The sequence below is a fragment of the Callospermophilus lateralis genome, chromosome 6 (assembly GCF_048772815.1).
Source record: "Callospermophilus lateralis isolate mCalLat2 chromosome 6, mCalLat2.hap1, whole genome shotgun sequence".
In the NCBI taxonomy this organism is placed as follows: domain Eukaryota; kingdom Metazoa; phylum Chordata; class Mammalia; order Rodentia; family Sciuridae; genus Callospermophilus; species Callospermophilus lateralis.
In genome coordinates, this window is record NC_135310.1 from 57,519,537 (window position 1) to 57,543,846 (window position 24,310).

The 24,310-nt window shown below is 37.2% G+C and overlaps 1 protein-coding gene across 2 annotated transcripts in view; it reads right to left on the reverse strand.

Annotated features, from left to right (window-relative positions):
* Window positions 1-24,310, reverse strand: part of Sobp (sine oculis binding protein homolog) — a 160,199-nt gene that overhangs the window by 120,527 nt on the left and 15,362 nt on the right. For both annotated transcript variants that reach the window (XM_076859882.2, XM_076859881.2), the window contains exon 3: window positions 23,667-23,858. In XM_076859882.2, the coding sequence (XP_076715997.2) occupies window positions 23,667-23,858 (192 nt within the window). The remainder of the gene's footprint in view (window positions 1-23,666; window positions 23,859-24,310) is intronic.

Genomic DNA, 24,310 nt, shown 5'->3' on the forward strand with positions numbered 1-24,310 from the left:
AACCCAGACTCATGCTCCAGATATGAATGGTAATCACAAAATCCCCAACAAGCTCTGGTATAGTGTTGTCTGATCTCTGAATAAAATCCCCCAAAGACTAATTGCTAAGCAAGGGGTCCATGAGTTGTTGACATATTCATGGTTCATAGAGTCTGTCATGCAATCATTCCATTTCCAGGGAAAAGATTTGGTTTGAGGCAGTGTGGTCATCAGCCTGCAAAATTAGAAGCAAACTAATTTGTAATGCAGTGATATGGTTTTTTACTCTGAATATCATCACTCAGAACCACATGCAGCATTTTATTTACCTTAATGGAATAAATATTGTCATTTTAATGATCTTTTCTAGTTCACAAATTACAGATTGTGATCTACTGTCAATTATCCAATGAGACAGTCTAAAAAGTGATCTTCCATATTAGTTAAACATATTTTATATCATGACTTCCTTTAAATGAAGTCATAATATGAATTCAAATATAAAACAATTAAATATAAATTCAAATGTAAAACAATTACTGCATTCAATGACTTGTAGTCAAAGAAAACATCTTTTATATGATTTCTAATGTGGCATCAGTCTACATATAGATATTTTATGTTATGAAAAATTAACAAAGCTCCAAAATCTACCTTAGAGTACAGCACAATTTTCTTAAATTAGGCTAGAAGTAATTGTTTTGTTTTTAGTTTGTTCTTTGAGAATGAGTCTTGGTAAATTGCTGAATTTGAAACTTGAAGCTGAATTTGAAATTGAGACCTTCCTGCCTCAGCCTTCCAAGTAGCTAGGATTACAAGCATGTGCCACTGTACGTGGAATAGAAGTAGCATCTTTTAAAATGATTATCCATCATTACTAAACTAACTAGTATTAACAGTTTCTATTTTCCTAATCAACAAGATGCCTTAAAAATCTTAAATTCCTGAAAAACAAGACAATAACAGCAGAACTCTCACAAATGATCCATTCGAAAAAAAAAGCTTGATTCTGATGAACTCTGTAAGGAAAAAAATTAAGGGGGAGAATGATTTGTTCTCACGGTTTAATGAGAAGATCCACTTCCCAGTGAGCCATTTGAAAACATGCATTAGGTTCCCAGCATTTCATCTTCCTTTAAAGGGGTGATTTGGGAAATAAAACATGAAATTCCTTCCTTAAGCGCTGTCTCTTTAATTACAATGGAGTACAACCAAGATGAGAAAGGGCAGAGGACAAAGCTACAAGAAGGCCCCAGCTGGGATCTGGCCTGGAGGAAAGATGCCGGGGACCAAAAGGCCGCTTCAGGTCCTTCTCATGCTTCCATCATCACCAGACAGATCCACCTGTCACTTTTTAAAGAGAGGAAAAGATACTTTCTTACAATAGACCTAACAAATAAACAACAACAACAAAAGTAGAATGTAAAGCAGATTATTTTATAAATCATTCTTGCTGCAAAGTAACAATGTGGGAAGATGAGACAAAAGAACTGTGCACTCTTGTTTTCTGACAGGTGCAGAACTCTTAGAATGGTGATTAGCATCTGTCTTGTTAAATAAATCAGTATTTCTCTCCATTTTTCATAAAGTTCTGTTTCATAAAGGCAAACACTTTGGAAAAACTTTCATCAGATTTCTCTTTTTCTACCATGAAACTTATCAATAGCTAATGATAAATGCATTATTATTCCAAAAGAAAACACTTTCAGGTATCTCAGGTATTCCAGTATTATAAGTCATTTATGTTACTATTAGACTTAAGAAACTAAAAAAGAACTGTTGATTATCTAAATTCATTTTGTCAGCCAAATCGCAGCTCAGATTCTGCCAGCAGATATGACATACGGCCCCATCTTGGCATGACAACATCCCTAGAAAATTGAACTTTGCCTAAGTAATCAAAGTCATAGGGATCAGTTCATTTCAACCTCACTTTTTTTGCCTTAAATCTGGTAATCACAAGCATACTTTACACTGGCAAAACAGAAGGCCCTGGAAATTTCGCTTTTCTAACTTATATAGTTTAAATTTTTTATGCAAAAAATATTTCTTTAAACTAGAGAAAACCTGATTTCCAATATAATATTTAGGCTAAAAGTCTTGCCATGAGAGATTTGAGATTATCTCAAGGAAGATTCACACTACAAATTTTTATATTGTATATCTTACAGCCATTAGCCTGTGTATTTTTATAATGAACAATGCAAAATGTTTACAGCATTAAATCACAATCCCAGAGTGAATGGTTTATATGAAATGATAAAAATTTCATAAGATGTCATATAAATATGCATCAGCCAAAATATTCATGTTTCAATTAATCATGAAAAGTCTGTACCACCTCTTTAGGATTTAATTAAGCAGAATGTTCAGGGCATTTTCTTTCTAATCTAATCTTCAAAGAGCTATAGAACATTTTTCCACTTTACATTCCAGAAGGGAAAGTTCAGATTAATTACTCGAAGATGAAATCAAAATTGTATTTATTTTTTATAGTGAAGAGAAGTATGAGATCAAGCATTTCTGGAATGCCTTGCTGAAGTTGTTTCAGAAATTGCCTTATCTGGTGACTTTTAAAACTAAGGATGGCCATTGGCCAGTGAGTTTCTTGGGGCATCTGAATCATGGCTATAAACACACACACTAGTTTTTGACCAAGGGCCAAAGAAAAACAGGAGGGCTTTAATGAACCCCAAACAATTAAATTGTAATTTTAATTGTAACTTTCATGGGCGTCCCTTTGCAACTCTCATGAGAGTCCAAGACTGAGGAAAAAATTCTGAAAATATTTGCTGGTGATATTTATTTTCTCCAGTAGTTCCTAGAATGCAGACATTCAGATAATCATTTCAAGAACTGAATTATATTTGAGATAAGTTACAAAGCAATCTGAGGAGACTCCTATGTGTTCCCCATGACCTGGGCAGCATTCTGTCAAACTTGCTGGAGCAGCTATATTTAAGAAGGAAATAAAGAGGCTGGGACTTAGGGCTGGGGATGTGGCTCAAGTGGTAGCGTGCTCGCCTGGCATGCGTGTGGCCCGGGTTCGATTCTCAGCACCACGTACAAACAAAAGATGTTGTGTCCGTCGATAACTAAAAAATAAATATCAAAAATTTCTCTCTCTTTCTCGCTCTCTCTCTCCTCTCTCCTCTCTCACTCTCTCTTTAAAAAAAAAAAAAAAAAAAGAGGCTGGGACTTAGCTCAGTGGTAGAGTGCTTGCCTAGCATGCATAAGGCCCTAGGTTCAAAACCCAGCACTGAGGGGGTGGGGGAGAAGCAAAATAAAGACATCACCTGGAAGGCAGGCAAGTAACTGGGGTTAAAGTTTGCTTTCTTTGCAATAAAGACAAAAGGAGACCTGGGGTAAAACTTGAATTACTGATCCATAAAATAAAATAAATAAGTAGACAGCCACTATTCAGTAGCAGGAACAGTGCACCTCATCATTGGTCAACATCATGTCATCTTAATCACAACCCCCAACCAACAGGCAGGTACTAACACTATCTTCACTATCTTCATTCTGCAGGTGGGAACATGAATTTGGAGGCTAATTTGCTCCAGCTTACACATGAGTACATACCAAAGTCTAGATGAAGACCCAGCCATCTGATATGACAGGCCTAGCTCTTGACCACTACACCTTGGAGACCAGACCTTTCTAAGCATGTAAGATTACATACCATCCACACAAACTTCCCTCCATAAATAGGACTAGAAATTGTCACAGATTCTGCTACTTACAAAGAACACTGCTCAGTGACACTCCAGTAGACAAAATGGAATCAAAAAGGTCAAAATGTCTTTGAGGAGACAGCTGAAGTGTTAATCAATATTTCCTGATTGATTTTTTTTTTTTAAGTTAAAGGTCTGCAGTGCAAGCCTTTACTTCTTTATGACTGTGAGACTGTCTCTGCTGCATGTGTTCCATATGAACTTGCACCAGCAAGTGCTACTTCAACACTAACTGATAACACAGAACCAGTAATATGTGGATCTCAGGAAGCTATTCTGTTTGCAGGCTAGCAATGCTCTTGCCAGCTCTCTCTTTTTTAAGGAGCAGGGAATCACAACAGGACATGAATAAGATTGGCTTTCCATGTGGATGGAGTGGGAGAACAACTACATCTATAATTTCAAGGGTGCCAGTAAGACTACGCAGACTTCAAAAAATTACTCCTCCACTACTCACTGAAATTCAGTTCTACTGTTGGAGGATCATTTCTTTGGCTAATGTGTCTTATATCTCATTAAAATACAAATTCCCTGAAAGCAAGGAAGCTCAATACATATTTATAAATAATGGCTTCTATTCTTTCTTTTTTTTTTTTTTTTTTGGTACTGGGGATTGACCCTAGAGGTGGTTAACCACCAAGCCACATCCCAGCCCCTTTATATTTTTAATTTTAGATGGCCTCACTAAATTGTTGAGGCTGGCTTTGAACCTGCAATTCTTCTGCTTCAGCCTCCTGAGACACTGCGATCACAGGTGTGTATACCATGCCCAGCATGAATGATTCTTTCTGAAGAGCAACTGTTCATAAGAATTGGGGGAAACTGCTGGGGATAGGGTTCCAATGACAAGGGCAGAGGGGGAGAGAGGGCAGAGGGTGGGGCATAGAAGTTTCTGGTCTTTGCTTAGCTGATGTCTAGTCTTGGGCATATAGCTGGAGGACCCTGAGGGCAACCAGATTGACAAAAGAAAAAAAAATACTGTCTGTATCATTATACACTGTAACATAATGTCAAATATTCTCAGAGTGCCTTTTAAGTATGTTTATAAAACCAGTAGATGTTGACAGGCATATGGAAGAATAGCATATAGGCAGGGGTTGCTGGGAAAGAGATGCAACAGGCAGATGCTTATGACAGTCTCAAGGGGGTGATGACTTTTTTAAGTAAATGAGGTAATAGATGTTCAATGCCTTGCAAAACTAGGTTGCTACTATTTGAAAGGCAATGGGGTTGAGTGCAGAGAGATAGAGACATTGTTAAACTACTAATATCACCCATTCTAGTCAGGGGATATGGGCAAAATGACAAAGAGGACAGGAACATCCATTCTAATGAAGCTGCATAGTTGAAATGAGGATCAAATGAAAGAAAGTATGTACTTTCTATATGTAAATGAGCTTCCTTAGAATGACGGATGATTAGAGCCACAAGAAATGGTAAGTGTCAGCTATACACAATCTGGAGAGGCCTAGTGACCAGACATTCCTCTCTTTAATCCCCTCTCCTCCCATGGAGGACATTTGTAAAACCATGACCCTTGAATACAAGGAACAACCCAGTAACTGGTTAAATTTCACTAAGATTAAGAGTAAAACCATGAGAGTTAATAAAAGCCTCACTTACTGCTATTCTTTTAAAAACTTACTTAACTTGAATTAATAGTTGACAAGGTGTTGCCAAATATATCACTGCAGTGCCAGATATTCTGTAATTAATAGATGGGAATTCTTTGTAATTATTACATTAACCATCCACACATGGGTGGATCTTCCTAAGTGTCTGAGAAGTTTGCTCCTTTAAAAAGTATCAGAGCAGCAGCTAAAAACGTCTGCCACCTTGGTAACAGAACTGACGAAAATTCCCAAACAGAAGAGTCTGAATTAATAAAATTTTATTGCGCTTTTTTCTCATTAAAGGGACAGATACAATTAAATGATAGAGGCCCATGCAACTATATGAGACTTTGTAATACCTAAAATATCCCTACTTTTCTCTTGAAATTAGATTTGAAGGGATTTCAAGAATTTAAATAGTTCACACTCCTTTAAATAGACTAGTACTTAACCCTGAAATAAAATCTAATCTCTACACATAAACCAAAATTGGGTTCCAATAAGTTAAAGAAATGAGCACCTAAAATAACAGAAAAATAATAGAATTTAAAATTAATTTTCAATTTACTAATGGAACTCTTCTGGTCCATGTTTAATTATTTATCTGTGTGTTCTATGTAGATGTAGATAGGTAGAGATGGAAAGGGTGTGATTCCAGAAATAATTAAACATTTACACACAGGTCCCTGTGCTGGGTAACTAGGTTGATTGGGTTGAATAGGACATGGGTTGAATAGGACATGGCTCACTTGCAAGAAAAAAGGTAGGAAAGTGTGGCTCCTCGTGGGACAGGTAGAACGCAATGACAGATGTTCTGAAAGCTGCTGGAGAGTTAAAGCACATTTGAGTTGGATCTTGAAGGACTTGCAGGGGGAGGAAATTCATGAGGAAAGGACAGAGGGAGCTGCACTCCCCTGAGCCAGAGAGTGGTAAATAGCTCAGGGTAGGCAGGAGTCCGGAAAGGCATGCATTTGACCAAGACTTGTGTGAAGGGAATTTGGAGATTAGAACAGTGCTCATGGGCCTAAACAAGGAGCTCAGTGAATGTCACTCGGTTGGGGGGTGTGGGGGTGTGGGGATCCTCTTTATTCCATACATAACAAGAAACTCCTGGGTGTTTCTCAATAACATCTGATGGGATCCCAGGTATACTGAGAAATGTTACTCCAGCAGGATGGATCAGAATTCAGAAAGATTGGAATCCAGTTCCACATCTAGAAGTCTTAGCAAAATGAGAGCCGGGTCCACGTCTCATTTTCCCTTGAGTGTTCAGTGCCTCACACACAACAGTACTCAAACCATGCTGAATGAATGAATAAGTGGACAGATAGATGAATGAATGCACAGGAGAAGGGAGGATAAGGGATGAAGTCCTGAACACATACGTGACAGTGGAAATGAACAGAGGACAGATTTAACAATGAAACTAAACAAAGACCAAAATGTTGGAATGTAGCTGACCCAGAAACAATTCGAATTATAGAAAGTTCATCTTCTTGTGTTTCTAGTTAAAGAAGGCCAGAGAAAAGTCCAGTGAGTTCTTCGTGGAAATCAGAATCAAAACAAAATGAAGTTGCTTTACATCCAGTATCCCTTCCCCACGTATCTTCCCAACACTAAAACAAAGAAGGAAAATAGACCATAAAGTCACAAAAAAAGTATAAATTGGGCATCTCTATTCTGTAAACCTGAAATCCAAAAAGCTCCAAGATCCAAAACTTCTTGAGGGCCAAGGGGATACCACAGTGAAAAATTCCTGATGGATCACAAAATGCAGGTACTGCATATATAAAATTCCATTCAGGCTATGAGCACAAGGTATATATTAAACATAAATGAATTTCTTTTTTAGACTTGGGTTCCATCCCCAAGATATCCTCATACATACATGCAAATATTTCCAAATCTAAAATAACCAAAGCACTTTTGGTTCTGAGCATTTCTAATAAGGGACACTCAATCTGCAATTCTCTGTTGAATACCACACTTAACTAGAATTCTTTAACATGACACTACTAAGCACAGTAGCTCTGGCTGGGTCCCTGACATTGATTTGAATATCTCCCCATGATTGCGCTGATTTGCCAGTGAAGGAGGTCCTTGTAAGTCTCTTTAACAACCTCGTCTCTGAATCTCAGCAACTGCTGTGGAGTCTATATTCTCATCCTAAAGAAGCTGAAGTAGGAGGCTGGGGCTGGGGCTCAGTGGCAGAGCACTTGCCTAACATGTGTGAGGCACTGGGTTTGATCCTCGGCACCACCTTAAATAAATAAAGAAAGAAAGAAAGAAAGAAAGAAAGGCATTCTGTCCATCTACAACCACAAAAATAAATAAATAAATAGACAGACAAATAAGTAGGTAGATAAATAAATAAATAAATTGGAGTAGGAAGGGGAAAAGGTAAAATATCAGAGTAAGAAAAACTCAAGAGACCTATATGCAACATTTCCCAAAGCACATTTCACACACACTCATCCCATGGGGTACTAACTGGGTGTTATTTTTAAATGGGCGTCCATGATTAAATATGTAGAAACCCCAAGGGTAAACAAAGTTCAACAATAGACTTTTTACTGCAGGACATTTTGGTTCCACCAATGTATAATTAAGAATCTTTAAGAGGGACATCAATTGTGCTGTATTTCACAAATTTGACCATGGACATGTCTTTTCACAGAAGATTCCCGGGTCTGAACTTCTGAGGAAGTCTCCCCGGGGCATGCTGCTCCACTGCCCTACATTAGCACTGAGGCATAAGCATTTCCATGTGGGTCATTAATTATCAGGAAGGTTTTTCCTCTTTTGCCCAGAATTGGCTCCTTAGTTGCCAGGAGCCTCCTTTGTCTGCACTGGGCAGAAAGACAGCCATGTGGCCAGTGCTGGACACACTGACCAACACCTACAAGTCTGCCAGATTGACCAGAGACATCCATGGTCACAAAGTCGCATAGTGTCTGTTACATGCATCATACTCAGAGCAGGCAAGCCTTTTCCTGTAAAATCCTAAAGAAAATGGCAGAAATCAACAATAAGGCAAAAGGAGAGTAATACTGCTCTTAACAGACTGAACGATTCCTATTCTCTGAGTGACTGCCATAGACAGGGGCTAAGTAAAATCTTGTCTCTCATCCCTGAACCTTGAATCTGACCCTCTGAATAATCTAAGATGCTCTGGGACAATAATGCTGCAGTAGAGAGGTTCTCTACTGAACCTCTCTTCCCCCTATGGCCGGAGCCCACTCAGCATCCAGCCCATGATGTACGTGACTAAGGATGAGGGAGTCAAGTCAAAAAAGTGTGCACCAGCAAGTTCGCTGCTGATAGAAAAGATAATCTGAGCCTCTGCCATGCCTCAAGGGACGCTATCTCCAAAGAAATACAAATGGTGGTATATTAGGATTAAGCTGCTTTACATAAGCACCTAAAAGCAAGAAAAGCATTATTAAAAAAACCAAGACAAACTGACTGAACATTATTAACAAGATACTTATCTAATTTAGCTCATGGCTTCTATGTCCAAAGCCTCCCAGACATCTTAGCAAGTCATGTCCAAAACTGCACTTGGACACACACCCCTCAGCCAGGCCCCTTTACCACGTTTCCCATCCACCCAGTTTTTTTTTGGCAGAAACCTGCATTCTTCTCCATCTCACCTTTCACATTCTGTTCTCCCTAAATATTTTTATAATATACCCATTCATTCATTCAATCAATATTCACCAAGTCTACTTATATGCCAGGCATGGATTGTATTGCTCTCCATCCCAGTGAGGCCACCAAGACCTCCTGCTCATAGTACAAGTGGCCTCCTCACACTCCTATTCAGTTCATTCTCTCTACCCTGTCTCCAGGGAAATCTAAACATAAATCTGACCACTGCTCTCACCTGCTCAAAACCCTTCAGTGGCATCCACAGCCCTCAAAATAAAGGTGGAACTCCTTGGCATGGTCTTAGCAGCCCCCATGACCAGGCCAGCAACTCAGCCCATTTACACTAAAGGATACTGGCTTCTGGCCCTTCCTTTAGGCTCTTTCCATTTTGAGCCTATACATGTGCTGCTTCCTCACCCAGGACCCCAAAATCCTTGAACAATTCAGTCCTTTCTATTATATCTTAATCCTCTGCTAGAGGGGCCTTCCCTGATTCCAAACCTGGTCAGATCTCACAGTAGTCTGGAGGTGATAATCTTCATTTGACTGAGGTGTGTTGATGTTGTTGTTTTATGTCTATCTCTTCCACCAGACTGTGAGCCAGGTAAGATATGTCTACCTTGTTCACTAGAATGAAATGCTGACCTAGGGCTTCAGCCTAAGGGGGGGGGGGGGGGGAGCAGAATCCCGACAAGCCAAGGGTACCATTTTTGGTAATCGCTCAGAACAAAGTTGGCTTAGAGGGAAATACCAGTGAAAAGCTTCAGAAGAGAATTGGATCATTATTTCTACTTTCATCAACCAAGTTCACAAACTAAGTCCTCTCAATTTAATAGGAACTTTGAAAATTTAGCATTGGGAATGCCCCTAGAATAACCAGAAACACAGACATCCTCTAACAAACAAAGGAAGGCACAGCTAACATTTCTCTTGGAGACCTGGGGCAGGGTATCTTGAATGTATGATCCCAAATAGGTCATAATCCCAAAAAGAGCTTAGATAATGCCAAGAAAAGTTCTAAGCTGCCTTCAGGATCATAGGAGTATGTGATTTAGTATTGATAATTAGATGGTATTCCCACTTTCAAAGTGGGTTCTGGTCTGGTTTCAACCATTAATGCAATTAAATGACCTTGAGAAGGTCATTTAGTCTCTCTAGACTCATTTTCTTCATCTGTAAAACAGAGCCTTTAACTAGATGTACTCATAGGCACCTTCTAAATAAAATTCTAGGATTCTAAATCTCTGAAAATAACAAGATCCATTTAAAGGAGTGCAGGCAAAGGGTATTCTTTTTCCTTTCCTTTTTTTTTAAATTTCTGACCAAATTTCTTCACTTTTTTCCTTCTGTATGGTCACCACTGTTGTCCCCTATCCTTACTATAAGAAGCTGAGCAATTGCTTTGGATGATAGGACAATTTTAGAATGGCTCTTTCTGAGGACCACAATATTTACATCACTAAGAAACTGGTACTCTTGTTTTCACTCTTTTATTATATATTTATGCTGAACTTTAAAGGGAAAAGATAAATATTCATTTTCTAACCTTCAAATATGTTCCATTAACTTCTGGTCTTTCTCTGTGGACTTCCATACACATGGTATTTTTATTCTGAATGTCCCAGAAATCAGAATCTGAGACAAAGATATATGAGGGTGGATTATTGAGCATATGATTCTGGGAAGTAGGAGAGAAAGACAAGTGGAATGAACCTGGGAAGGAGGAAGAGATAGCACAAGCCTGTGTTATTGGGTTGGCCACTGCTGAGGGAGGCTGGTGTTCAAACACACAGGTAATCGTTGGAGTTTATGAAACATTCTTCAGAACTATTTCCCCAGGGGACAAGAGGTAGAATTTATTCATTGGTTCTCATCCCCCATTGATCTAGTCTGCTAATTCCCTTACACTTTCAGTTGGCACATGAGTGAATGATTGTCATGCATGGGATGTCCAAGCTGGCAAGTCAGAGAAATCTCCCATCGGGGAACTTGAGACTATGTCACAGGCATAAGGCAGGATACTTTCAAAAGGCACATGCCCAAGCTGGTCAAAGTACACCAGCAATCCCATAGCCAAGAGGATTCAGAGTGGTACACACAGGTGTCCCTACACAAGGCTGCCACCACTGTAGAATAGTCTCTCAAGTGCAGTACTACTGACATTTCAGCCGGATCATTTGTTGTGCATTGTCCTGTGCATCAGAGGATGTTCAGCAGCATTGCTGGCCTCTATCCACATTCCCTCTCCCAGCTGTAACAACCAAAAATGTCTCCAGATATTCCCACCTGTTCCCCGGGGACCAAGTTACCCACTGATAAGAACCATGGGAAATATTGTGAAGTCTGCTTTTGTCCTTCACCCATTCTCCTTAATATCTCTCCATTTTGCACCATATCAAAAGTCACACTCAAGTAGACCACACGGGGGATATTTATCCCTTATGCCTAAAATTTAATTTTTAGGCTTCACCATGATTCATTTGCATTTATCTGGATAATTCCTTCATAATAAAGAATGATGGGATTTTAAATACTCTACATGATTTGAGATAGTCATGAACAGGCTAGATGTAGGATTAAAATGTCAAAATTACATTATTGGACTTAATTGATAAAGTTTTAAAGAGTTAAAATTCCTTTTAACCATGGAAACCCAGATATCTAAGCAGGATTCTTAACATTTTATGAGACAAGGATCATTTTGAGAAAAAGGGACACGGTTTCCCTAATTTATGCATAAATGATATGCACACAATTTCACATTCCACTTCAAGGCCCACATTTGCCCACCTAAACCCATCTGAGGAATCCCTAAGAGTTCATTTTAACTATTACTGATGAATGTTTGAGTTGTCTCCAGTTTTTAGTTATTATGCTTAATGGCTTCTATAAAGATTCTTCTTCTGTCTCACAAATTCACACATTTATTTCAAGTACAAATCTAAGATGCAATTATCAGATGCTGAGATATATGTTAAGTTCAGATTAATAGATACTGCCAATAAGCTTTCAAGAGTACTTATATTAGGGGCTGGGGTTGTAGCTCAGTGGTGGAGCACTTGCCTAGCACATGTGAGGCACTGGGTTCTATCCTCAGCACGACATAAAAAAAATAAAATAAAGTTATAAAATATATTTGAAAGAAAAAAGAGTACTTATATTAATTTAGCTATGCATGAGAGTTCAGTTGTTCCATATCTTCCTGAGCACTTGGTAATGTTAGCCTTTCTCATTTTAGCCATTCTAATGTGTGTGATCTGTTATCTCATTGATCTTAAATTTTATATCCCTGATGATTAGTGAAATTGAGCAACTTTTAACATATTTATTAATCACTTGGACACTTTCTTTGGTGCAGTACCTATTTATGTTTTTTTTTTTTTTTTGCTTGTTTTTCTATTGGATGGTTTTCTTTTTATTTATAATGGTTATTTTTTGTTTGTTTGCTCATTTGTTTTTTGGTCTAGGGATCAAACTCAGGGATGCTTTACCACTGAGCTATATCGCCCCAGCCCTTTTTATTTTTTATTTCGAGACAGAGTCTTGCTAAATTGCTGAAGCTGGCTTAAATTTATTATCTACCTGTCTTGACCTCACCAGTAGCTGGGATTACAGATGTGTGCCACTGCACTGAATTTATAAGAATTCTTTATATATGTTTAAATGAGCCTTGTATTGAGATATTATAAACATAATAAACACCATCTCCTATTCAATGACTTGCTATTTTATTCTTTAAAAAGATATTCTGTAAACAGAAATACTTCATTCTATAAAGAGAAACATTTCATTTTAATATAGTTTATCTAATCAACATTTTCCTCTATGATGTGTGATTTTTTGTGCATAGTTTAAGGATACTGGCCTATCCTAACTACATATATATTCTCATAGGCTCTTTTTAGAAACTCTTTGTTTTACTTGCCACATTAAGAATAATAATCCTAGCTGAGAAGAATGGCACATGCCTGTAATCCCAGCTACCTGGGAAGCTGAGGCAGGAGGATCACAAATTCAAGAACAATCGGGGCAACTTAGTAAGACGCTATCTTAAAATTAAAAATACAGCTGGGTGCCGTGGCACACACCTATCATCCCAGCATCTTGGGAGGTTGAGGCAGGAGGAATGTGAGTTCAAAGCCAGCCTCTGCAAAAGCAAGGTACTACACAACTCAATGAGACCATGTCTCTAAATTAAATACAAAATGGGGCTGGGGATATGGCTCAGTAGTCAAGTGCTCCTGTGTCCAATCACAGGTAAACCCCCCCCCAAAAAATTAAAAATACAAAAAAGGGCTGAGAATGTATAGCTTTATGGTAGAATACCTCTGGATTCAATTCCTACTACGGCAAAAACAAAACAAAAGAAAACAGTAATCTGTCTAAAATTGATTTTTGTGAATGGTATGAGTTAAAGAAACACGTTTTTTTTCCATGAGCACATTTATTGGAAAGATTATCCTTTATGTGGATGCTGACACACAATGTGGGGAAGGGGGGCTGGATGTTCACTGGAGTCAACAAAGGGGAATGAAGGGAGAGGAGGGAGAGTAGGAATAGGAAAGATAGTAGAATGATGGGACATAACTTTCCTGTGTTCATATATGAACACATGACCAGTGAAACTCCACATCACATACAAGTGCAAGAACGGGATCCTAATTAGAATAAGTTATACTCCACATATGTACAATATGTCAAAGTACACTCTACTGTCATATATATCTAAAAAGAGCAAATTAAAATATAGTATGTGTAATAAAGTATCTGAAAGCTTAAAAACAAGAATAAGTGTGATAAAAATATAAAATCATATTTTTATTACTAAAAAAAGGATTACCCTTTCCCCACTGCTCCATAGTGTCATCTTTGCTATCATCTACTGAATCTGTATGTTCCCCAAATTCCTCTGTTGAAGCCCTAATTCTCAATGTGCTGGTACTTGGAAATGGAGCCTTTGAGGGGCAATGACGGTTGGATAAGGACTTGAGGGTGGGTCTCTCATGATGGGATTAGTGTCTTTATAAGCAGAGACACCAGAAAGCCTACTGCCTGTCAACTTCATGAGGTAAGAGCAAGAAAGCAGTCATCTGCAACTGAAGACAAAAGCCCTCACCAGACACCAACCCTGGTGGCACCTAATCTTGACTTCTAGTCTCCAGAAATATTAGAAAGTAAACTTGAATTGTTTAAACCACCCAATCTATGAAATTTTATTATGGCTACCTAAACTCTCTTAAACCTTTGCTATAAATCAAAGATCGGATTATATTTGTTTCTGGACACTGTCACATTGATTTATGTGTGTATCCTTGCATGTTTACTCCATCACTTTAATTATTCTAACCTCATAATAAGCCTTGAGCCCTAGTCATATAAGTCTTCCAATTTTTTTTTTCTCTCCAAGATTGTCTTGGATATTATTGCCCCTTTGCATCTCCATGCAAATTTTAATTTCCACAAAATTGAAGGGCATGATTCTTGTCAGAATTAAATTAAATTAAATATATAGATTAATTTAGGAAGAATATGCCTTTTTACAATATTTAGTCCCTGATCCATAAACATGATATGTTCCTCCATTGATTTATGTCTTCTTTAATTTTTCTGAGCAATGTTTATAGTTTTTGATGAAATAAGCTTTCACGTATTTTCTTAGATTTCCTGAGTATTTTAAGGTTTAATGCTATTTTAAGTAATATTTTCAAGTTTTACTTGTTTTCTGGGTTTTTGTTTTTGTTTGTTTGGTACCAGGGAATAAACCCAGGGGCACTGAACCACTAAGACACATCCCCAACTCTTTTTATTTTTTATTTTGAGACAGGGCCTTGCTAAATTGCTGAGGTTGACATAGAATTTGTGATCTTCCTGCTGAAGCATCTGGAGCCACTGGGATTACAGGCATGTGCCATAAGCTTTGTTTTTTGATTGTTTTGTGGTTAGTATATAGACTTATAATTGATTTGAGGGTATCGATTTATGTTAAAAAATCTTGATAAACATACTAATTAATTATAATAGTTTACCTATAGATTAAGTTGGATATCTATTCAAAATGGCATTCTACCTTTCAAAACTCTTTAAAATGTAATAGTTACCTTATTAAAATTTTCTGTGAATTCCAGTACAAAATTGAATAGAAAGGTGATAGTAGTTATCTTGTTCTTGACCTTGACGGGAACACTTTGAATATTTCCTCATAATTCCTCATTAGACATGTCTGTTGTGGTGTTTTGTGGATCTCTTGTCAGATTAAGGAAGTTTTAGTCTACTCCCAAGAGTTTTTATTATTTATTGTGTTTTATCAAATTATATTTATGTATCTACTAAGATTGTATAAGATATTTCTTTATTCTGTTAATTTGGCTAATTATATTGACTAATTTTTAAAGTTTAAACCAAACCAACCTTGCATTCCTAGAAAAAAATAATCCAAATTAAATATGATTTATTATCCTTTTGCATATAACTTGGCTTAGTTTGCTATAATTTTGTTCAGGATTTTTGCATCAATGTTCATGATGAACAGAAGTTTTCAATTTTAATGTAACTCAATTACATTAAATTATAACTTTCCTTACTTAAAATGCCCTTGGCACATACTGCGATCAATGTTGTGCCAGGATTATAAAATGAGTGAAAGTATTTCTTCTTTTTCTATTCCCTAAGAGAGTTTCTCCAAGTTCAGTTTTATTTTTTCCTTAAATGTTTCATAGAATTTACCACCGAAGTCATCTAGGTCTAGAATATTCTTCATGAAAAGAATTTAATTATTTGATTTCTTTAATAGATGTAGGGCTACTTATGTTTCTGTTTCTTCTTGTGCCTGATTTGGGGAGCTAAATATAATATGACTTCTCTTTTACAGAAATTCTAGGAATTACTTCCAATGATCACTGCCTCTGTGTAACATCAAAATGATTAGGTCTATCACGAACTGAATTTAATTTCCATGCATGTCTGAGTTTGTTAGGATGAACCTACTACTAAGTATGACCATAAAAATCTAATTTAAAAATAATAATACTAAATAATTATGTTTAATAGCATATGGATGATAATAGTCTTTATTTAGTTGCATTTCATATTTCTAGCACTTTTCATCTTTAAAATTAGGTCTATTATTTCAACTCACTCATTCAGAGTAAATATATTAACAATCATTGAAAGTTGTCCTAAGTGGCATAAATCTCCCACCAGACTTTTGACTGCTATACTTATACTCATAGATGAGTTTGCTTTAAATTTGTTCGATCAACTAAGAACTATATATTAAGGCATATTAAAATATCCCTTGCAGATAATAAAATCAGGTGAATGATTAACTATACAAGTCACAAAATTAGGATCTTATAAATGTAGGAAAATTACAAGTCACCTAAGGTAACCACATCATTTGCAAATGAGGAACTAAGGATCAGAGAGGGTAAGTGACTTGTTCAAGATTAGATAGGTAATAAATGGCAGAGCTGGCATTAATTACACTGGCTTCCTGGTTATTGCTCTGACAGTCTTTCTACCATCCCATGCTACCAACCAAATTATACATTTCTTCTAATATTAAGAATGATCAAACATACAAAAACTGCCTGACTTTTTTTTTAAGAACTTTGTATTTAAAAAAAAAAAGAAAGAAAGCAGAACCCATATCATAATTACCTAACACGTTAATGTTTCAATTAGGGCCTTTTATTATTATTATTACTTTGAATTTCAAATGACTATCTTTCTATATTGTTTCAGGTACCATTTTTTTTTCAACTGTATAAATATAACAGTTCTTGATTATCTGACTTTCTGGCACCTTACTTTTTTTTTTTTTTTTTTTGTACCAGGGATTAATCTCAGATGCACTTAACCACTGAACCATATCCCCAGCCCTTTTTATTTTTTATTTTGAGACAGGGTCTCACAAAGTTGCTTAGGGCCTCCCTAAAGTTTTTGAGGCTGGCTTTGAACTTGTGATCTTCCAGCCTCAGCCTCCTGATTTGCTAGGATTACAGGTGTGCTCCACCACGTCCAGCTACATTACTTTTTTAACAGTCCACTCTCCAAATACAGTTACAATTATACCACCCATTCTAAAATGAAACTGTAATGATGTTTTGATTATATGCCAGTTATACTGTAAGTTCTTAGTAGTCGGGGATAATGATATATATTTGTATTTATTTGTCTAGTACAATGTAAAGAACATTTAATAAATACTTAATGAACTAAAATACTGATGTAGTGTTTTGGATAACCTAGTGGTTATGAATATGAGAAATAATGTATAGGTTCAAATATCAACTCTGCCACTTATAACTTATGTGACCTCAGGCATGTTGTTTAACTTCTCTGTGTCTCAGTTTACTCATCTATAAAATAATAACAGAGGCATCCTCATAAATTCATTGTGAAAATTAAATGATATAATCTATTAGAACATCGCCTAGCCTGTAAGAATTATTCAGAAATTATTAACTATGATGAGATTATATCATGTTATTAACTGCTCCTATTCCTGCCATTCATCATAATTCTTCCTATCCCTATTCTAAGTGACTTAGGAAACTGAGAGTTCAGTGAATCTCTTTTTTATTTTTTGAGAAATATATCTGGTACATAAATAGTAAGTCATCCAAATCCCATTAACTCTAGGTAATTTTATTTAATAATCATATTTTAAGAGTTGGACAAATAAATAAAACGCCAAAGCAATTTTGATTAAATCTTGTATTCTCAATGGCTATTTGGAATACATCATTCATATGCAAGCCCCAAGAATATTGAATAACAGATAAAATAAATAATGACCATAATGCAAACCACATTCTTATTCCCACTTTCCTGCAAGTAACAACTCCATGTAAGACTTGTAAGAGCCAAAAAGTAACATGCTTATTAACTGTGGGTTACTCAGCTATATACATAGAGCTTAGCAGATCACGCGGGTGTTTCCATATTCTCAGTTAAGCTAATTGTTCCTTGGAGTACAGTTCTTATAACCTCTTAGGAATTTCAAGATTTGCCTGAAAAAATAGATCATATTTCCATGACTATGCCTGAACACAAATTGGGAAAGATCACTGAATGCAAACCATCCTGGAGAACAGGAAACGGTCATTGTTTTCAAAGAAAGGCCAGACGTTCCTGCACACAGGAGATCAAGCTGGCCTTAGGAGACTGAGCTTATCTTCTTACACATGAACCTGGGCATAAACCTGGGCACATAATGTGGATGGGCTCCCCCTTTTCCCTCACCCTTGGGCACATGGCGAGGAATACAAATACGGGCACTTATCATTGGAGGCAAAAGACATTTTATTCAAAACTGCCACACGAATGCATCAAGAAAAGCATATTCCATCCTTTTTTCGCATTCCATCTCATTTTTAAAGTATTCAGGGATTTACCAGGGATTCTGGACTCAGAACAGGCGAGTTGTAAGCCTGTGGGAAAACCTGTCAAAAGATTCGAATCTACAATGTGGTTTCCTAGATACACAGTGTTCTGCAGCAGTGAAGCTTCACCTCAATATATATATATATATATATATATATATATATATATATATATATATATATATATATATGGCTTCATTTTATCTTTTCTTGTGAACAAAAATAATTACACAAATAATTTCATTGATTTTTTTTTTTTAATTCTTGGGAATAAAATGTCATCATGGTGCAAGTCTGAAATGAGGAGGAAAAAACTCCTGGTTTTGGCTCCAACTGGGCTACAGTTGACCTTGGTTGCTCTGACCAGAGGTTGATAAGATGGGGAGACCCAAATCCACCTAACTACTGTAGATAACAGATGTGTGTCCATGGAGCCAAGTGCTCTTACTCTTGTAAAGCAGTAAAGACCATTATAAGGTCTTTGTAAATGATTTTTTTTCCAGAAATCCCTTCTGAAGCCAGATGTAGTGGTGCACACCTATAATCCCAGTGGCTTAGGAGGCTGAGGCAGGAGGATCATGAATTCAAAGCCAGCCTCAGCAACTTAGGTGCTAAAGCAACTCAGTGAGACCCTGTCAATAAAAACAAAAAAGGGCTGGGGATGTGGCGCAGTGGTTGAGTGCCCCCGAGTTCGATCATTGGTACCAAAAAAAAAAAAAAAAAAATCCCTTCTAAATGTTTTACTTCAATGGTCCAGCCTCGGGGGAATAGGGCAGGGACCAGGTTTTAGTGGAGACTCACTACAGCACAGTTCTTACCATCCATTCCAAAAGCCCTTTCCTGGCACAGTCCTCTTTGAATCAAGTCCCAAAGGACTGGGCCCATATTAAAACCTTTAACATGAGAAGAATTACAGCAAGGTGACAATGCAATTAACCTGAGTAATCTTTCAAAACTCACTGATAATATATAATTTTTGCTACTTTAGACTCCATTCATGATGTGATTTTTTTTTAATTAGTAAAAAAGGAGGTTTTCATATCTGTTCAAACTAAAAGAATAAAGGCATGTTTGCATAAAAAGAAAGAACTGGTCAATGCTTTTCATTGTTTTTCGTATTCTACAACAGTTTTTCAAATGGCTGCTCTGCAGCTTTATTCTGTTCACTTCTCAGACTCTGCAGAAAAGTCTGTGGTTATTATTTAAGGATCATGGTGATTCCCTTCACTGCATATGGGGAAAAAAAGGCAAAATCAGGGCTATTATCCTGTGTTTATAACAAGTCTATCACCATAGTAACACCTGCGATGTCACAAGCAGTACATCAAGGACCAAAGGCTGTCTCTGAGGGGGAAGGGCAATTTAGCCTCAAAGATGGACACACACATGTGAGGTCAAAGAAGGGCCAATGCTGTGATAATCACCAAGACACAGGGTGCTCCCCTTCTCCAGAGGAAAGAGGGTGGGCCAGAAGAACAGTTCCCCAGGCCCAGAAGCAAGCTACACCCACACTTCTGTGCACAGCTGTGCAAAAGGAGTGGAAATCCAAGCAAATGTGGTATCACTGTGTTCCCAATCATGAGTATTCCACTGGGCTCTCTGGCTGCCAAGACATGGAGGGGTTCCAGTGGTAAGCCTGCCCAAGCACATGAAACATACTCTAGCAAGGGAACCAGTGCCTGGCCAGATGGAGCCCTCTGGTACCCTGGAAAAGAAGTAATTCCCTCGTGGTGGCAAGCACTTAAAAACCCAAGCTAGGTCCTATCCCCACCAGGCCATCTCGTTCAAAGACCCACAGATTCTTAGGGTTAAAGAAGTCTAGGTTCTCAGGGTAAGATCACCTCTCCCAAAAGATAGGCACTTTTAAAAAATACCCTTTTGCAGGAAGAAGCTGTATATCCTGCCACTGGAGGATATGGAAGTAGAATATTAATAAGCATTATTATTCTGATAGTCTAGGGAAGCTTTATAAAAGTATTCTGAAAATGCAACCTTATATTTAAAAAAAAAAAAATAGTGGAATCCATAGCAGCGGGGCACCCCTGTAATCTCAGCTACTCAGAAGGCTGAGGCAGGAGGTTCGCAAGTTCCAGACTAGTCTCAGCCTCGAACTTAGTAATCTTAGCTCAAGTGCATAGAAGTCACCTTACCTTGAGGAAGCTACTTAACCTATCTGAGCGTCAGTTCTATTTAATGATATCTAACATGCAATTTCCTAGAGTTATTGTAAAGACTGAACTGAATAAAGAATGTAAATGAGTTTCATAAACTCTAAAGGATTTAACACAAATGTAAAGTATTATTAGCTTACAGTACAACAGGAATCATTTGAAACATAACATAGGAATCCAAAGCATACATACAATCCTCATCTTCTCTATCCTGAGAGATGGACGCTAGCATAACACAGTCATTGCTAAATTGTTCAGGGTCTGATTAGCAGAAGACCATTAGCTGCTGGCTATTGTACCCTTTATCAGTAACCTTCAGGAATGTCTTTGGTTAACATGACAGGGAGGGAGACCTCGACTCAATTACCTTGAATAACAACTCTGGTAAAAGTTTTAGTAAAGGAAGAGTTGAAATAATCGACCAGGTGGAAGTTTCTGTATAATGTATGAACTTGAATGACTTAATTAAGAGCAATGGAATCCTTGTTTTATATCAAGAAAGCTGTGGTTAAGCTCAGACAGGTTGGGGCTAATCCAGATAAAATACTCATATTCTCTCGGTGAACCACTTGTCTTACATATGTGTAGTAAGAATTGTATCAGTCATTTATTCAACAAATATTGGTATGCCAGGGCTCACTGTATACCCTTAAGACCACTATTTTCCTGCCCTTTTTGCTGAACCCTCCTTAAAATATTACACAGCACACCTTGTCAAGCCCATAGCCAGGTTCTGAAACCCTATTCATCTTCTTGTTACAGTGAGACTTGGCTAATCTCACCCTAGCACAAGCATTAGCAAACTATAGCCCCTGGGTCAAACCCAGCCCACTATCCTTTTGGTAAATAAAATTTTAAGGGAACACAACCATATGCACTGGTTTATATATTATCTATGCCCACCTTCCTGCTATAACCGTAGAGTCTAAAGTGATAGAGGCAGCATGGCCCACAAACCCTAAAGTACTATCTGGCCCTTTACAGAAAATGTTTGGTGACCCCTGCTCTAGATGGCATGACTAAAAACATAATTTGTTTCTCTGGTAAGTTTCAGTTTAGAAACAAACACAGTAAGCTCCTAGAAAGCATAGAACATTCCTGTTTCTTTGTCTTGTCTTGTAGAACCCTCAACCTTGTAGAACAGAGTCAAGGTTAGAGCTGTTACAAAAAATTAAACATGTCCTTCCCTACTTTCTGTTTTCCACAGATGAGTGCCTTGGCGTTCCATGGTAGACAGCATAAAACCACTGGTGTTCAGTTACTCTGGTCTCTAATTCCTCAGAGTTCCTATGTCTAAGACTTCCAAGGCTCAATTTTTGGCCTCTATCCCTTTGCATATTTATTTCCTGATCTGATGTGGAATTAGAGTTAAATAGGAGCTGTGTGCTTGAATTCCACGTGGCTGGCTCAGCAGGAAACTCCAGGGCAGGTTTTTTGGCATGCTGAATTCATGTTAGCCTCAGCTATGCTAATTTCTAAAGCTGTTTGCTTTGCGCAAATAAATCTTAGAGACGAATTTGCATTTGGATGCACACCTTTTTATGCACAAATTATGTGCATGATAACTCTAGGGCAGAATAAGGACTGAAAAAATAGAAAGGTATGGTGTTTACATTTCTACAACAACTCCATGAGATAAGACTGTGCCCCACCCACCCCTTTTATAGATGGGAAAACTGAAAAGAGGAAACCTTACTTAACTTGCCCACATTGACAAAGCAGGCTATTGACAAAGCCTAGAATGAAAATCAAACTTTCTGATTGGAAGCTCATAGTCTTGTCACTTAGTCACACTACTTTATTGATACACTCAACAACATCACCTCTCACCTAAGCCATGGAACATACATCCAAACATGAATGCTACAATTACAAAATAAGTTGCTCTCCCCGACCCCCAGTTGGCCTACGCAAAATATGACTTTGGTCCTTGGGAGAGAAATTAGGACCAAAAATCACAACCAACCAATCAAAAGAAAATAGAAACACTAAGGCAACTTTATATGATATGCCAATTGTATTAGTCATGAGATAAACACAATTATAAATGATTTTAACAAGTAAATGGATTTTAATGACCTATCTAAGGACGTCAGTATGAAAGGACACTTTTACTGCTAAAATGTAGTAGACCAACAAGAGAATGTGGCTCTAACCATGAAAGAAAATGAAAAATGTAAGCAACACTTAGAAAACAATGTAAATACATCCATAACATAAGCCCGGGAACTTAAATCTACCAATTTCCTGTTTATGGAAACAACCAAACACCTAACTTCCCTAATAAAAAATACAAGCATTAGCTTTAGAATATTACAATAAATGCTGTTATTGTAATTCAGTATTTATAATTGTTCAATCTAATACACAGAAAAAATAACTAGTGTCACAATTAAGCATACTAGCATAATTTCATCATTTTATAGCAAGCCAGATACAATATTATTTAACTTTTTTCTCTGTGTGAAACATATCAGTAGCCAAGCTTGCAATATCATAATGCTCAGCTCATTGCCATCCAGATCTAATACACTGCCATCCAATTTTCTGGAAATATAAAAGAACTGATTACATTTTCATGCAAGTGAAATTCAGATCTCCATCTTTTTTAAGCTCTCAAAGACAGCTTTCCAGGAATTAGAAAGAACTCTGTGGAGACAGTGAATAATCTAGCTAGGTTCTTGAATGGATTTAGACGAAGGCATATTGAAGGACATGCCTGCCACATGTCCTTTTACAAAACTACCCTCTTTTTTCAGAAACTCCAGAAAACCAGACTTTCCTTACGTACTGCCCAGTTCAAAATTGCTTTTTTTTTTTTTCTTGCTAATCAGTCACTGTATTTCTCTTATTTAAAAAAAAAAAAAAAAAAAAAATCAAATCTTTTTTTTTTTTTTAAATAAGTGAATTCAGAGAAGGAAAATAATTATTTTGTAGTTGGTGGTAAAACCTAGGCAGTAGTAGGGGACTTTTCCTGATGTAGCAATAAAATACTTTAAATGAGACATGCACTAACATTTCCCATCTACAAAGTTGCTAAAACAGTCCTCAAGTTTATTTGAGCACTTAAGAGTTATTTATACTACAGTTATGTGAATGGTTATCATTGGAAACTCCAGTAATGCTTACCTGCTGGTGGCTTTATGAAAGGTGGAGGAATTAAAGGTACAATAATGGGCACATTGCCATGATCCTTTGACCCTGCAGGTGAGTCACTGACACTGAGTCCATTTCCAGTGGCAAGCCCTGAATAGCCTGTGCTTATATTGTATGGTGAAATAACACTGTCCTCGGGTAATTTTGGTTTTGGCAAAGAATTTTCTGTAAGAGAAAAAAGTGATATTCAATATGACAAAAGAACTTATTCAGCAGACTTAAATTTTCCCTTATTTCCTCGAGTAAAATGGTCATGTAACAAAACAAGTTTTTCCTTGCAAACCTTTAAACAATTTACCAGAATTCCACAGTCCATCCTGGAGCTTTTTAGTCTTGTTACCATAAATTTCCAATAGGCTCCTTTATAATTTGCTCCACTATGATAGCTAATATCCTAGTTGAATCATGGTGATGAATTTTAGCACTGTAAAATCCCATAGAAAATTGAGAGGCAATTAACCTTTTCCACATACAAAGTGATATATAGCAGGCAAGGCTCTCTGGCTACCAGAGGGAAAGCCTAAAGCAGCTTTGTGACTAGGTCCCACCCAACTGTAAACTTAAGACTATAATATAATCTATTGAACCAATGAGAAAGAAGTGGATGATTCAGAAGA